The sequence below is a fragment of the Vidua macroura genome, chromosome 18, assembly GCF_024509145.1.
Source record: "Vidua macroura isolate BioBank_ID:100142 chromosome 18, ASM2450914v1, whole genome shotgun sequence".
Lineage (NCBI taxonomy): Eukaryota > Metazoa > Chordata > Aves > Passeriformes > Viduidae > Vidua > Vidua macroura.
Window position 1 is genome coordinate 11,474,748 of NC_071588.1, and position 16,504 is coordinate 11,491,251.

Below are 16,504 nucleotides of genomic sequence, written 5' to 3' on the forward strand. Positions count from 1 at the left end.
CCTCTAATACTGCTGGGAAGAGTTCTGTGTCACCATTACTTCAAGTAATTGTAGGCTGTCACCCTTTGGCCTCTTTTCCAGCCCAAACAAGCTCAGCCCCCTCAGCCTCTCCTTGAAGGTCAATGCAGAGTTAAGTTCTGTCTTCTGGGTAGATGCAGACTGGAAATTAGGAAGATATTATTAACTATGAAGGTGTTGAGGCCCTGGGACAGGTTGCCTGGAGAAGCTGTGGATGCCCTACTCCTGCAAGTGTCTCAAGGCCAGGCTGGATGAGGCTCTGAGCAACCTGGCCTAGCAGAGTGTGTCTCTGCCATGGCAGGAGCTGGAACTAGGTGATCCTAAAAGTCCCTTTCAACTTAAACCATTCTGTGATTCTATGAATGTCTAGACACAGGAGGCTGACAGTAAGCTTAAGGGTCTCAAACAAGGACAGATATAGTCCTGGACCACTTTATGTGTAAAACTATGCAATATTTCAGCTATGTGGAATATATGCTTGAAATGGTCCTTTTGCCCTTGAGCTAAGCAAGCAATCTAAAGACCCGGAAGAAAACAAAACCAAAAAACCCACCCCACTTGAAAACACTGAGTAAGTGTTGAAAGCAAATGAAATACATTACCAGGAATAGAAAAGCTGGACTTTATTACCATATAAAAAGCTCAATCTAAGGATAAAACATCCAGGTATTTACAATTGAAATATGGATTTTAATGATACTTTCAATATATTTTCAAGAACTGTGACATTTTAAATGAATATGCTTTTATTAAGAAAATGTTTTTAAGCTAGATTTTTGCTAACCTCCAGAAATATGCAGCTTGCCTGGGATACTGTACAATGCTTTAAAAACTCCTACCCCCAAAGCAAAAATAGGTATTATATGCTGCAAGTTTACTTCTTAGAATGACATGAAGATCCTAATTTATAATCAGGAAATCTTAATTTGCTGGCACTGTGAAAGACCCTGGAGATTTATTTTCATTTTCCCTTTATGGGATGTTTGCCCTCTTAGTACTGCTTGTGCCCCAAAGTGATCCACAGAGGAGCAGAGCACATGCACTCATAACGCAGCAGCCAGAGGCTTCTGTAGCATGAAACTTTGCTGACTCTGGGGCAGTAAAAGCAGAGTGATAACAGTTGTTTGCTGAGCAACTGAAACACAGCAAGCCCTCCCTTAAGGATAAAAACCAAGCTACCTGCCCATTTTGTGATTCTCTTGGGTACTTTTACTGCAGGCCTGGCAGCACTGCCCTGGCTGGACACTGTCTGGGAAATGTGCAGGTTTTATTATGCTGGCCCATTGGGACATTAAGTTTCTTTTGTCAGCTGCAGCAGCATTACTTTTGCCAATCTATCCCTATTACTGCTTCCCAGAAACGTTGACTTGTGTGGCTGTTCTGTCAGGCACAGGACCAATATTGACTGCCCCATATTTCTGTTCTCTTGAACATACCATTTTCTAGAACTTTCCTCTGGAGCTGGAATTCTCTTATGGGTAGTGATAAATATAACACCTATCACATGCCCATTTTGTGGCTTCTAAATATAATTGTCCTGTACTCAGCTTACTTAACAGATATGTATAGCCAGTCACAAGCAATAAATCAGTCTATGAGTATTTCTCCATTTCTGTTTTGCCTCTTTTCTTGTTTGTGGAACAGACTTTAATACTCTGGCCAGACATACAGGAGTAGCCTTTATCTGGATCTTCTACCATTTCTATGGAATGATGAATGTCCCACCCTTTCTGATCCTTGAACTCAGTAACCTTTTCACTGTTCTTCTAAGAGTTTTCTATATGTAATTTCTTTAAATTCCCTTTAATTTATAGGTCCTAGCAGAAGCACCTGTTGTCCTGCTCCTTTGCTTGGAAATCCTCTTGCTCAAAATCTAATCATCCAGTCAGGAAATTTAATCAAACTTCTTTCTCAGCTCAGCTTCCTTTACTACAACCATAGCTTGGTGTCAGACTGTACTTAGTAGGATTAACAATTCTGCATTGTTCCTGATCTAGGAATATAAAATAGTTTTGATAGATAGTATTAAAGATTGCTTTATCCCAGTCTGTCACTGGCACAAGTATTACATGTATGTAACAACTACATACCAATGTTTCACTGAGCATGCACCCCTAAGACATGACTTGCTGCAGGCCTGAAAAGTTTCAGGGATTAATTTTCAAAGACGAATGTTCAGGACTCTGTTAAAGTAATACTCCCAATTAAATCTGCCTTGTCTGGTTTAGTCCACAGTAAGCCTTAGTAACACTGCAGGATTTTCTCAGTCACAGAGAACATACATGATAAAATATTCATGATGTTGTTCATTGTCATCCTATACAATAGCCAAGCCTAAAGGTCCTCTTGTAATTCCCATTCATACTGCCAGATTCAGTTATCATCTACAGAGTTCTATGTAAAGACAATAGCAATATTCAACAGGAAACCATCATGGGAAATAGTATGCTGCACTACCACTTTATAAGGTTTATTCTCGCTTGCTTCTCTGAACAAGAGGTATCAAATACTGACTACTGCCTCCTCTACCAGTTCTACATCTGTAAGTATGAACAATTACAGGACATTATTTTTAAAATAAAGAAGAATTTATTTGGTAGCTTACAAATTTTGTTTGCCAATATATAGTTTCCTCCTGATTTAAGAATTAATCCTATTTTAAAAAAAACTCAAAACAAACTTGTTTCATGCTTAATAAATTTTTTTGCCATCACCATAGAAATAGGTATCTCCTATCAAAATCACACAAAATTTCTTCAGGGCTCCACTTCAGAATACATATGTTTCTCAGCCTTCTATAAGCTCATTTCATAGTAGAGATTCAATATTCCTACAATATAAAACCCTTTACCATCCCTTTCAATTTCCCTTCATTGTGGTGGCATAAACTAACATGCTATGTTAGGTTTTCACCTTTCTACACTACACAGTCCTCCTATATGCAGGACACTGAAAGGCATTTTGGTAGGAAGGACATAAATAGATGGCATGTGCATGTATGTATCTGTATGATAGGTGCTATATTGACATAGCTGCTTTTACTTATCCCGAGCTCCTTCCTGTTTTGTTTACAACGTGACTGAGCAGGATTTCCTGCAGTAGTTTTACACCACTGTAATAAATTGTTTGGGTGATGGGATAATGAGTTTGTCTGCTGGGAGAATAAGTTAAGCTGCTAAGTGACTTAAGAACACTTCTTAGTGAATTCACAGGGGGACTTACTCTTCTATGTCACCTCTTCTAATTTTGACAGTTTAGAATTCCAACATTCTCCAGGAAAACTTTGGGCTCCTGGGGTTGGGAAGAAAAAGTTTAGAAACCAAAACAATTTTGCTAGTCAAATCCCTATTGCTTACCCCATCCCTTCTGCCCTTTTAGCCAAGCCAAGATATACAAAGGACAACCCAGGTAAAGAGTTTTATCCCAGTTTAATTCTACCTCAGTGGGGCTCTTAATTTCTTTGAGAGGTGTTGGACTAAGTCTATTTACTTCTCTCCAACAGATAGTTTCTTCTTTTGGATTTTTAGATGAAATAAATTTTTAAAAACTCATTAAATTATCATAATTTTCCTCATTTTGTCCAGCAGCCACCTGAGCATATACATTCTTGTAGAAGTCTTCTTCCTTTGAGCAAAAGATGAATCATAGAATCGTTTTGTATACCTCTCTTACCCAGCACTCAGTCAGGACTGCCTGACTGCTACACAGGAAGGACATTTCAACTAGCACTCATTGTAGTCTTTTTTGCAAGAAAAGAGTGTTTCTTTGTATTTACCCAAGCTATTATTTGCTTTCTGTATTTTTGTTTGTGAAATTCTTCTGTTTTCCCTCTGCCTTTACTCAAGCATAGTTTGAATTCCTGAACTGCTTTGACTACAAGCATCCTGGGCAATGGTATTTCCTTCAATTTTTTTGTAGACTGTCCTTATTTCAGAATGGATTCCTTTTTTTTTTTTTTTGTCTATTAACCTTAAGGAAAAACATCCAACTGATTCAATTATCTTTTTGCCCCACTACCCCTTCCTCAAATACTTTAGCTTCATCTGCTTTCTTCAGAAGATTTTAAGTCATGGATCTCTAAAGAAGATATTTGAAATAGAGAGTTTCATGCCATTTTGTGAAATAGCTCATAGCTACCAGCATATGCTAAATGTCAGCCACTATTGCAAGGAAAGCCTCTACAGGAAAATGGTAATAGCTTCCACTGGTTATTCCAAGATTTACTGACATTTAAAGATTTTCTAACTTTTCTAGAAAGTAAATATTACTATCACTGCACAAATTTTTTCATTATTGTTTATGGCTTACACAAGATAATTTTTACTTGGTTTACTCACGGTTTTCAAATCCCCAAGTGCCTACCAGTTTTAAAATAACGATGATGAAAGAAATATAATGACTGAAAGATGAAGTTCTTAAGCTTTTATACAAATGACAGTTAATTCCCCTATTTGTGATAGTTTCTCTCTTCATAATTTTTCATTTTTAATTTCAAAGCTCTCCCAGCTGTGACTAGAAAGCTTTAACGTGAAAGCTGAAAGGAGATACTACATTACAATTTGGCTCCATTTACAAACTCTGTTCTTTTAATTACTTGCTATCTTGACAACTGGGTCTTCCCTTTTGAAAATGCTTACTTGTTCAGAACTCTTTCCTGCTAAGCACACCTCTGCTGTTCCAGAGGATGACCAGGGATGTTTGTGCCTCTGCAAACTATTGGAAGCATAGAAGCAGCCATCTGTTCCTTAGCATGTTCTTTCCCTTAAGCAACCAATTCCTTGTTCTTATGCTCAGAGAAGAATTTGCAATTAGCCCCCAACAAGGCCATCTGGGTAAGGCATTGGCATTATCTTGCTTATCCCCCAGCTTGTGTATAATTATAAAATTACAGCAGCACATTTTTTTCTGACCACCTGGCTATGTACTCCCTTCAGGATTCCAGAACTGGAAAAAACACTGCAGAGAAGAAGGTCTATCATTATTTTACTATGTTTTATTACACCTTTGGAAGTCATACAACAATTTATTCTATTTTTATTATAATAAGCCATAACCCTCTCAAATTCACTTTCCCTATGACATGTAAAGTAATTTCACAATATTGTCAAAAGCAGAAATGAGCCTGTTATGCTGGGAGTATATGAGTGGATATACCATGTATGTTTAGTGTCAGCTTTGACCTTAGAACTGTGGATATATCACTTAAGATATGGCAAGAAATCATGTGGGATGAGGAGATGGAGCAGTGCTGGGGAGGAGGACTCAGGGATGCTGGTGGGTGAGGGCTGGCCCTGTCCTGTCTGTGTGTGCTGGGACGCAGAAACCTCCCTGTGCTGGGCTGAGCCCCCAGCGTGGGCAGCAGGGGAGGGGGGGATTCTGCCCCTCTGCCCCACTGAGGTGAGAACCCACCTGCAGAGCTGCATGCAGCCCTGGGGTCCCAGCACAGTAAGAATACAGTGAGTCCAGAGTGGGAGTGAGTCCAGAGGAGGGCCACCAAGTTGATTAGTGGGATGGAGCACCTCTCATATAAGGAAAGGCTGAGAAAAATTGGATTGTTCAGCCTGGAGAAGACAAGGGTTAGGGGTGACCTTATTGTGGCCTTCCAGTACATGAAAGGAACTTACAAGAAAGTTGGAGAGACACTAAATACAAGGGCCTGCAGTGACAGGACAAGGGGGAATGACTTCAAACTGGAGGACAGTATATTCAGATTAGGTATTAATAAGAAACTCTTCCTTGTGAGAGTGGGGAGACACTGGTACAGGTTGCCCAGAGAATTTTTGGATGCCCCATCTCTGGAAGCATTCAAAGCCAGGCTGGGTGAGAGTGGAAGGTGTCCATGGCCATGGCAGGAGATTTGGAACTAGATGGTATTTAAGCTCCCTTCCAGCCTGAACCACTATATGACTTTAAGATTGTAAGACTTGAGTTTTCCTTTCTGATACATTTCCTCATTGTTCAGTGATATATTTTCCTTCTTTGGCTATTAAAATCATGACTTGGCTTTGGGGTTCATTTACCAAGGTATATCACACATTTATACCATGCAACCACAGCCTAGCATTGGCATAATATCACCTGCATCTTTATTGGAAATGATTCTTGGTTGGCTTACTTGCTTTTTAACTAAAAGAAATGGTATTCAGTTTAGTTAAGGATATTATGACTTTCAGATATTGAGCTAATATTAAAATATTACATTGAAGAAGAAATTTCTTATGTGTCAGGATCAACAATTTACTAATATTTTCTCTACATCCCACAAGAGATCACCATATTTACAATAATTTAAAACTGTCTGCCCTCTTGTATGTGTTCATAATGTCTCCCAATTTATAGAAGGTTATTAACTCTCTGCTTTTGTCCTTGGATTACAGATTCCAGTGGAGGATTTGGTAGTAGAGTGACACTGTTATGATTCACTACAAAATACAGAAATGAACACAAACCTCTTAAAAGGCAATATCCTGTTGGTATGATTGTTCTGATTGGCCAAAAAACTATATTAGCTCTAAAAGATTTTTTTTTTCAGACTATTAGCAACAAAAGCATTTTGACTGAGATAAAAATTTCTTGCTTGGTTATTTATCAGCTACAGAATCAGGAAAGGAAATCCTGAGTATTTGAAAACAGATCTATGATGTTTCAGGGGATGATCTGTTGTGTCAGTGTTTGCACAGTGAAAAGAAAAGCACAAACATATTTTTAAAGCATTGTTTTTACACCTATAAATCTGTCTTATATAAAATAGGCTGGAGTGTCAGATGATCCCACCTTACAAAGGAAGAAGTAAACAAACAGTTTCCAAATCAGAACTGTCTGACTGAGCTTGTGTTTCAGTGTGCCTCGAGAGGCTGGTGAGTCAGCTTTGCCCCTGGCTGCCCAGGCAGTGCCAGCCTTCCCAGCACTGCCGGGGCTTTGGGAATGACCAGCAACTGCCACCAGCCCTGGGTTTCACTGTAAACACAGAGCTAAATCAGAGCCTCCATGGAACTCAGAGAACACACGATGCAGTTCTGACCAAGGCAACCCTTAGCAAATAAAAAGGAGTAATAACACAAAGTGAGGAAAATATAAGAGGTAATTTGAAAAGCTTATGTAAACCAGTCTGCTCCTATTTCAGCAATTATGCATTTTAAGGGGCATTTTTTTCAGTATACAGCTTTAGTGTAGCAATAATGATCAAAACTGTTGCAGATTTCCTTTGAAATAATAACAATACATTTTGTTTCCCAATAAAACAAAATAAAAAGTGAATTTAAAATAAATTATATTTTCATATTAGTTTTTGTGTAATAAACAGTGCATGATTATTATCTCTTCCTCTCAGCAGATGACTACTGAAGTCAAGGGAGATGCACTAGACACAACTGATACAAATTTCAGGAGAATTTAGAATTTATATTAGAAATACTTTATTTTTATTAAAAGCCAAAGTCATCCTCTTTCCTCCACTGTTTGTTCCCTCCAAACTGGAGAACTGGCCAGAATACTTCACAGTTAAACAACAACAAAAATGCCCAGACTCTGATTTTTTTCATCCCCTCTGAACACAAGCCAGACAAATGGAACACAAACATATTTGCAAATAGTCTTGTAAACCAAATATACCCTTGGTTTTTGATATCCCAAATCCCTGATGTTCACTTACCCTGGATCACTTCCATGACTCATGATGTATGCATAACATTTTCTGAAACCTAAACAGCCTAGAAAAATATTGACCTTGCCAAAATGCCTGATTAAGACATTTTCTGTATCTACTTTTTTACTGGAGTGATATTTCTTTTAATACTGGATAGTATTTTCTATTCAAAACATTACATTTATTTTCACCTACTTATACTTGTAAACCAAGCAATAAACACAGCCTCCCAAGATCCTGGTACCATGGACAGCTCCAGCTGCATCCGTGTAAGTGTCACAGTGGCAGCAATACCCCAGGACAGCCACTGATTTTTTAAAAAAAGACCTCTCTTCTTTCAGTCTACAGCAGCATAAGATTTTAATTTCCAAGCATAATTGTGGTGGTCATGCTCAGTTGTTCTTAAATGGAGTTTACCTGCTCAGGGCAGCAGACAGAGCTGTGAGCTTTCCACAGTTCTGCTGAAGCACTATTGCTGACACTGTTGTTTCCTCTCCTACAGAGTCGAATGGCAGAAAGTTTGCGTCTGTTTGATTCCATCTGCAACAACAACTGGTTTATCAACACTTCCCTCATCCTTTTTTTGAATAAGAAAGATCTGCTGGCAGAAAAAATCCGACGCATCCCCTTAACAGTCTGCTTTCCTGAATACAAAGGCCAAAACACTTACGAGGAGGCAGCAGTCTACATCCAACGCCAGTTTGAGGACTTGAATCGCAACAAGGAGACCAAGGAGATCTACTCACACTTCACCTGTGCCACTGATACCAGTAACATACAATTTGTGTTTGATGCAGTGACAGATGTCATCATTCAGAACAATCTCAAATACATTGGCCTCTGCTAAGAATCCTTGGGTTTAATCTGTTTTCCTGGAGTGATAAAAAAGGGGCTAACTTCTTCCACTTCTAGTGGAAAAAAATTGGGCAATGCTTACTAGCCCAAGGAGAGAAAAGGGGGAAATCTGATATACGAACACAGTTCCTCTTATGCCCCCTTAACCTGCTACATCATTTTCCCCAAATATATGTTCTGGAGAGTGAGAGCCTCCTCTCCAAGAAAACCAAACACCCCCAGTGGGAAAAAAAAAAAAAAACAACCAAAAACTCAAAAAGCCCAAACAAAAACAAAAAAAGAGATTGAGGCCAAACTCTGTGGAGATGTTTCACCACAGTCACTGCACTTTTATTCCATTTGTTTCATTCCATTTCCTACAGTGGGAGTGTTATCATGTTCTGTGTAAGAAATGACTCTTCATCCAGTTGTCCTAAAATTTTATTGACATAAAAATATAAATCTGGTGAGTGACAGATGAACTTGTTTGCAGGGTGGGGAGCAGAATGCTTGTGTTGGGGAGAAAAGCTAGTTCAAACCAGAACTTACTGAATGAGAGAGTTTAAGCAAAATACTACTTAAATCTGTAGAGAGTGGGCATGCACCCACAATATTGGTATCCACAGTCAAGAGTATGTACACATCCATCATGTATGCACATGCACATGACTCTCAGCATATACTATGTACACACCTCTGCTTTACTTTACTGTTTCTCATGGACACCTTGCCTATTAAAGGAATTGTTGGTGCGCAACTGTTTTGTGAGTTCCTAACTACTAGCAGCTCTTTCTGCTCTTTATGGCTTCAAATATGCAGCAAAACTACATGAAATGAATCTTTGAATAGGCCAAATTAAGGTCGGTGTTTCTTCTACTGTTAAGGAGTTTTATACATCAAAACAGTCTTCTTTTACATCTTTTTTTGCCAAATCTTGTGGTGTTTCATGAAAAACCAAATTATATTAAAAAGTAGGTTAGTGTTCCTTTTTTAATACAGATTAAAAAAATAAATCACAAAGCAATTTTTTAAATTATTGTTGTAGTGTCTGGATTGCTGAATGTGAAAGTTGCCAACGGACAATTCTGTTCCACTGCTCCAAATACCTTCTGGGTATTGTAATATTATAACAGATTTCCCAAGAAGCAGGAGCCATGGAGATTGTGTAGTGTATAACCTCAAAAGTCTTTTTTTGTTGGTTTTAAAAATTATTTTTAAAATGTGATGTGTTATTAGAAGGTTAAAGATGAGCGATATGAACAATAACTAAATGTCTTGTTATTTCAATTTAATAATTTAAATTATTTACAGTTTAGTGAAGTTAAGGAAACTGAAGAGATGCAATCCTCAGCTCCAGGTTTCATCTCATAAAGAAACACTGCTGGAGTAACATTCCTGCGAAAGTTAGAATGCATAAGAAGCTCTGTGGGACTACACTGGAAAATCTCATATGGATGATATAGACCTAAGTCTTTGGTTCTTTGCCCTGCCATAGAAAAGACTTCTTAAAGACATCAGTGTAAAGTTGGTGTGTAAATAAATGTTTGATAACTGTAAAGCACATACGTACACAGAGACACAGACACACATGCACACTGGAAAATCACCTTCTACTTTTGTTCCCCTTATGTACTATGATTAGTGCAAGAAATCTCAGCCAAGGGCTCTAAGAAAATTAAAACAAAATGGTTAATAACATCAACATTTAAATTGTCCACTTCAAAAATAAATAATTCAAATGATACTGAATGTGTCTATAGTGTGTTCATTAAGTAGTGTTATGACAGTTGCTGAATTGGATAATGCTTGTGAAGTTTTCTTCTAATCTGTCTACTTTTGAACAAGATATTTTATCCCTGTACTGAAAACATGGGGTCCCTTTAAGCATTCCCTGCCAATTGTTAGACCTGAAGAGTAGAGGCAAAAGAGCAAATGAGGCTGTGCCTTCAAGGTATAAAGGCACACAGAGATCTGTCTGTCATGGCACACAGAGACTTTTTAGGTCTCACTTGTAGTGAGGAGCTGCTGCCTGCTTGGGATATTTCCACTCAGACTGCTTGGCTTGGCAAGTTTACTAATCTGTAAAAACTAAATCTGTATACAGTAACTGCTAGTACAAGTTCCTCTAAACTTTGTTTACTATTAAATTGCTATCATTTACCTGGGAAATTGTGCAGTATTTCTGGTCTAATTTGCTTTTTTACATGTAATATCTAATTATTAGCTGGCTGAATTGTGGAAAAGGTGGGAAGTGAGTCAGGGCTCCCTTTTCCAATGAATGGCCTATTAGATGTTGTGTCTCCTTCACCTCTTTCTTTCATTGGACTGTGGCCTATTCAGATTAGTGAAAGAAGAGACAAGAAAATGCCAGCATTCATTACAGCATAGCTTTGAGGTAAGAAAGCTAGATAAAACCAAAAGTGTAGTCAATTATCAGGAGGTAACAGACACTTCATATTAAAAACCAAATCTTTATTCAACTAAGAAGGTCTTTCTACCATAAGTATTAGAGATGATGAAGAGGAGAACCTAGGACATTTTAACAAAGGCCCAAGATGATTTCTAAAGGAAAGCAGCCAGTTCCAGTCCTCACTGAGAGAAAGCTATCTTGGAAAGGAGAAATGAAAGTGAAGCACCACCTGTGCTCCTACTTGACTTAAAATCAGAGGCATGGGGAGGAACAAAGAAGTAAATAATTATGTTTAAATAATCAAGTCACATAATCATGTTTTCTGAATAGCAATTTCTTGCTATTAACTCCCTAATAATTTAATTCCTATGATGTTTTTGATTTTAGTATTCTGAGTAATTTACGGTTACTCTGTTTTCTCTCTGAAGAATTCAAGATATTGAAATAAATTATGTTTTATACAGAGCTTTCTGTGAAAAAAATTCTGATTGTATAAGAAAACTGAGGCATAGCAAAGCTAGAACTAAAAAGTCGGTTGGCTGAAGACAGGTGCTGAAATTAAATCTCTTGACTCTTAGTCATCCACCTGGATAAATCATGCAATAAATTTGCATCTATTTTCTCAGTTCTCATTTTTATCAGTGATGCAGTGCACTGCCACCTGAAAGAGCTGCATTAATACAGCTGGGATTTCACTTCACCTGGGCAACAATGACATTCACAGAAGAGATGTCCCATCTGCTGCAGTAAGAATGCCATCTGTCCTTTCAGCATTTGCACTCCATACAGCAAAACAAGTTTTGAAGGGAAAAACGTATCCTTAAAGAGTCCTTATCCACACATTCAATTGGTTATGCTTTTTCAAGGGTGAAAGAGTGGAGACACTAAGAGTCAGCAGTGTAGGAGAAAAATATTATCTCTTGGGCTCTTCCCAAACAGAGGTTCCGGCAAGCTTAAAAATCCATTGTCTCATCCATTCCACCTCAATCTTTGCCTAAAAGGATTAAGTACCCATAAATGGCAGGATAGGTAATGGGCAAGAATTATTAAACCTTTCCAGTGTTAATCACACCATAATGAAAGATATTTTTTCCTAGAACTATTTTTGCAGTTGCTATTTCCAAGGTCATTTATCATTGCATAACACCCTTTCACTAACATTATCAAGTATTATATATGTCAACTAATTGTTTTTATAAAGAGAGGAAGTTTTGATATTAATTTCTTTAATGTTCCTAATTGTCTCCTCCTGCTGGCCCTTCTCCCTCTTCTATCCTCTACTGAACACATATATCTATCTATCTTTGTCTTTCTTCTGCCCATTAATTTTTTTCATTAAGCTGTTGTTCCTTCTGGAAATGTTACTCCTCAGTGTTCTCCCAGTCTTTGTGCATTCTCCCACCTTTTGGTTTTTAACTATCCCACAGTTCCTGGAAGATACTGGTACACATCCTTAAATTTAGGAATCAAAAATACTCTGTAAGTGGATTTGCTCAAAATAACCACATTTTCCTAAATTATTCCTGTTTGGAGAAAGACCAGGTGGCCTGGCATAGAGCTAGCTGGAGTCGCTGACCACTTCCCAGTTAAAACAGCTACACTTCATGCCAAGGGCATGTACAGCTTCTGTTCCTTTTTGTCTAGCACAGAACATGTTGCTTTATTGGCCCTGCAAATTACCTCAGCTCTAGAGAACAGCACAAATAGAGCTGAGGAGTGCTGCAGTAGTTGCTGACCTCCTCCAGCTGATCCAAGGTACATCTGTTACCCTAGGACAACGCCCTATCTCATTTTCTGCATGTGAGATGTAGAAGTGAATGCAAAGAGAAAGTTTCTTGGCTAGCTGAAAAGGGCTGAATTACCAAGAAGATACTACTTCTGTATCTGTAATGTGTCAAATGAATTATGTCAGGCCTTGTGACTCTTACTACTTATTGGAAAATATTTGTGGTTATCCCTGATACTTCCCCAAATTGTCTCATAGCAAAAAGTTTTGCACCTTTTCATTTTCCTTTTAAATTGCCCTCTGTACGTAAGTCCATTCTACACTGACACAATTCTGCTCCAGGATTTATCTTCCAGCCCTCAAATACAGGCATGTATATTTTTATGGATACATTATATTTTTATCTAAATAAACAGAATACATGACTCAAAAAAAACACCTTTTCCAAGAGTAATTACTCAGAGCTGCTTTTACAGACTTTTCCATACTGATGTTCACAAAGTTGTTTAGCCCAAAATATTAATAGCCTTCATATGAATGGAATTATTGAAGATTTTAAAAAGGATTGCTTGCAAGTAAAAAAATATATCTTTAGATTTTTTAGAATTCATGTACAATTGCCAAGGCTCTAAGCATTCATTTAATTCTTTTTAAGCATCAGTAATGAAACTGAATTTCTCAGACACTATACTTTGCTGTGAATTTAAACAGCATGGCTTTTTAACTGATAATTTCTACTGAAATTTAATTTTTAATATTATAATTTTTATCAACTGGAAGAGAAGTTTAAGACTAATGTTCAGATTAAAACACTTATGAAACTAATGCATTGTGATGAACAGCTGATCCACACCTTGAACAAAAGGGAAAAAGTGAAATTTTGATGCAAGATTCTGAAATACCAATTCAAGCATGCAGTGCATTGTATCTTGAGCAGGTGGCCTTAACTTGCATAAAACTTAAGAAAGTTAACTAAGGAAAACTAAGATAAGCAAAAATAGACAAGATACTGTTTTAAAATACGAGTTTTCAAAGGAAATGGAATAAATTAAATGTGGAGCATAGGTGAATTTACCTGATTTCCTCTCTGCATTGTTTACTTGAGTACTTAACTGCTTAAAACCTCCTACCTTCAGGTAATTTTGCCAGCATGTCAAAAATCTGATGGGTGTTCTTCCGACAGATATCTACTGGATCATCCAGGAGCCCACTGAGGGCAGAAATGACTCCACTTCGTATTAGCCCTTCCCTAAAAACAACAATGGAGGACAGATTTAACACAACATAATAAAACTTGCATATATTTGAGATATTTAATCCTCACTGCTCTTCTTTACGCTGCATCTGTCTGACAAAACTTAGGAACTCTGTTCTCATTTCTCACTGAAACATCACTTCCCTCACAGTTCAGTAAACTTTGGAATTGCACCTACCTGCCAATACTATGCAAAGCCATTATAGAGAGAACTTCTGTTGTTTTTTGCCGGACAGTTTGGTCTTGATGCACCAGCAAAGTCTTCAGGCTATCCAAGAATCCTATAAGACATCAGAATTAATTTTAACATTTCTTACTTCCAGCATTAATTTGAAATAGCAATATTCATCATTTATCTCACAATTTGAAGTGCCTCAGAATTTTCTGCTTGTCCTGACAGTGAAATTCTCATTGTCATATTTCAAGTAAGGAAGAAACTTTCAAATTTCAAGGCCTACTGCCAAAAATGTCATGCTACAAACAAGCTCCTGACTCCTTATCAAGTTAAATCCTAATCCTGCAAATATAAAGTGACATAACTCTAAAAATAAGTCAGTAGAGCTATTGATGTCTTTAGAGAAGCATGTTTTTGCAGGATTGACACTCACTTGTCTTTTTTGAACAGAAATAAATGTGGTGAACCATTAATGATTGTGTATGCACATATGGCACTCACCAAAGCCAAAAAACCTAACAACCCCAAACTAACAACAATCTCACATCGCTTTGGCAATCAAGTGTTCATCAAACACTAACTTAATAAATTTTGAACATGACTAGTCTCTTTTATGAGAGGAAAAAGCCACAAAGGAAGTAAATGGAAAAAAAAGCAGTAGCAAACAAGGATTTTTTTCTGTGTTATATAATGAGCTATGTAGATATACCACAAACTGCTAAAAATTGCAAAAACAAGCTTGTAGTTAGGGATTTCCCCCCAACAAAATCAAAACTCGGGATTCTTCCAGGCTTTCAAAAAGTGGTGGCCAGATGTAGTCCTGCTGAGTAAGATAAATTTGGTTATATTCCTTTCTTTTCTAATTTCTCATTCAGTTTCAGGCTAGTGGGTGATGACAGTGAAGGGGTTCTAACTTTGAACCAATTAGGTGGGGTTTTTTTTATTAGCCTGTGCTAGGAATTAGCTAAAATCTGAATAAAGTCTGGGGACATGGTTTAGTGGTGATCATGGCAGGGCAGAGTTAACAGTTGAACTGGATTTTCTCAGAGGTCCTTCCCAACCTTAACAATTCTATGACTATGGGAAGAAAGATTCTGCACTGCTTTTGCATTTAGGGGTTCATAAAACTTACAGTGAGCCAGTAATGAATCCTAAAGTGATGATAATTCCTATAATAACTGTCATGTATATGGTACTCTAATATTCTTTACCTTTCTAAGGTAAAACAAACAGGAAATTTTTCCTGGGTAGATATTGTAATAAGATAGTAATGGAAGAAAGTGAAGTGGGGCTGCCCCCTCAGCCTGCCCCACTGTGTCACAGCTAGTGAGAACAGACCACTTACCTAATGCTATTGCCTGGTAGACTTTTTCTGGATCGTGGACCAGATCGCAGAGAGCCATCAGCGCCCGCTGCTGCGTCAGCAGCTCGGGAGACTGCAACTCCTCATTCAGTTTAGGAAGGGCCCTCCTCCCAAAGGCCAGAGCAGCTTTGGTGGGGTCTATATCAGGAGGGAGGTAGGCTGAGATACGAGGTTGTGCCATCCCAAATCTTCCTGAGAAAGATTCTCCCTATCCCTAAAAATAGTTCCAAATGGCTGTACTTACTGACTGGGCAGATGATGTACCATAAAGACACCTACTGACTTTAAACAGTGCTCTGTGTCCCCAGGGAGCTCTTTTAGCAAACATACACTGTCAGGAAGCTGTGAAAGAGGCTGGAATCGTGCATCATCAGCACTAATGTGTGTTCATCTGCTGAATTGTCTTAATCTGGTTTAATTCTCACTGAACACTGCAAAGAAAAAAGAGAGAGAGAAAGCTTAAAATTTCAAGGAAGGATGTTAAAATTGATAGACAGAATGCTTTTTAAAGGATTCAAGTGAAGTAGCCCAATGCCCAAAATCGGAGGGGACTCAAAATAATAAAATTTAAGCAAAGGAAAACGAAATACCTATTTTTTTTCCCAAAGGAAAAAAAAAATAAAAGCGCGAATTTTAAAGGGAACTGGTTAAAACCTGCCCTCAGAATTCGGTAACGTTTGATAGAATACGTGAGGGCTGTCTCCCCCCCACCCCCCGCCCTTCCCTCAGTACGGAAAGCGCCTCTGCAGATTGAACCCTACGACCTCCAATATTGGAAACTGCTAACAGCAAAAACAAAACCAAAAGTTAAAACAGCCTCTAAACAACTCCACTTCTCCCTTCAAGGCAAACGAAATAGAATAAATAATCGAAGGCGCCGTGTGCCATTACCGAGCCCCCGGCTCCCGCCCCTCAGCGCCGGCCGGCCGTCAGCGCGCGCGTGCCGGGGTTGCCACAGCGCCCGCTCTTTGCGTACGCGCCTCTTCGTGAATAGCGACGAACGCCGCCGAGCCCCGGGTCCGGCTGCGTCACCAGCGTGAGCACCGCGTTTGTCAGTGCCCGCGCCGCGGGGGTTACG

General features: G+C 38.4%; 2 protein-coding genes across 5 annotated transcripts in view; one reads left to right on the forward strand and one right to left on the reverse strand.

Moving 5' to 3' along the window:
* GNAZ (G protein subunit alpha z) overlaps positions 1 to 10,241 on the forward strand; it is a 50,568-nt gene extending 40,327 nt beyond the window's left edge. For all 4 annotated transcript variants that reach the window (XM_053993836.1, XM_053993837.1, XM_053993839.1 and 1 more), the window contains one exon: positions 8,166 to 10,241. In XM_053993836.1, coding sequence (XP_053849811.1) covers positions 8,166 to 8,510 — 345 coding nt within the window. In that variant the 3' untranslated portion in view covers positions 8,511 to 10,241. The remainder of the gene's footprint in view (positions 1 to 8,165) is intronic.
* The window catches only part of RSPH14 (radial spoke head 14 homolog), a 72,497-nt gene extending 56,099 nt beyond the window's left edge, over positions 1 to 16,398 (reverse strand). Inside the window, exons 1-4 of the mRNA XM_053993841.1 lie at positions 16,318 to 16,398; positions 15,409 to 15,857; positions 14,067 to 14,169; positions 13,764 to 13,882 (exon numbers count right to left, since the gene is read on the reverse strand). Coding sequence (XP_053849816.1) covers positions 13,764 to 13,882; positions 14,067 to 14,169; positions 15,409 to 15,607 — 421 coding nt within the window. The 5' untranslated portion in view covers positions 15,608 to 15,857; positions 16,318 to 16,398. The remainder of the gene's footprint in view (positions 1 to 13,763; positions 13,883 to 14,066; positions 14,170 to 15,408; positions 15,858 to 16,317) is intronic.
* Positions 16,399 to 16,504: the final 106 nt, after the last annotated feature.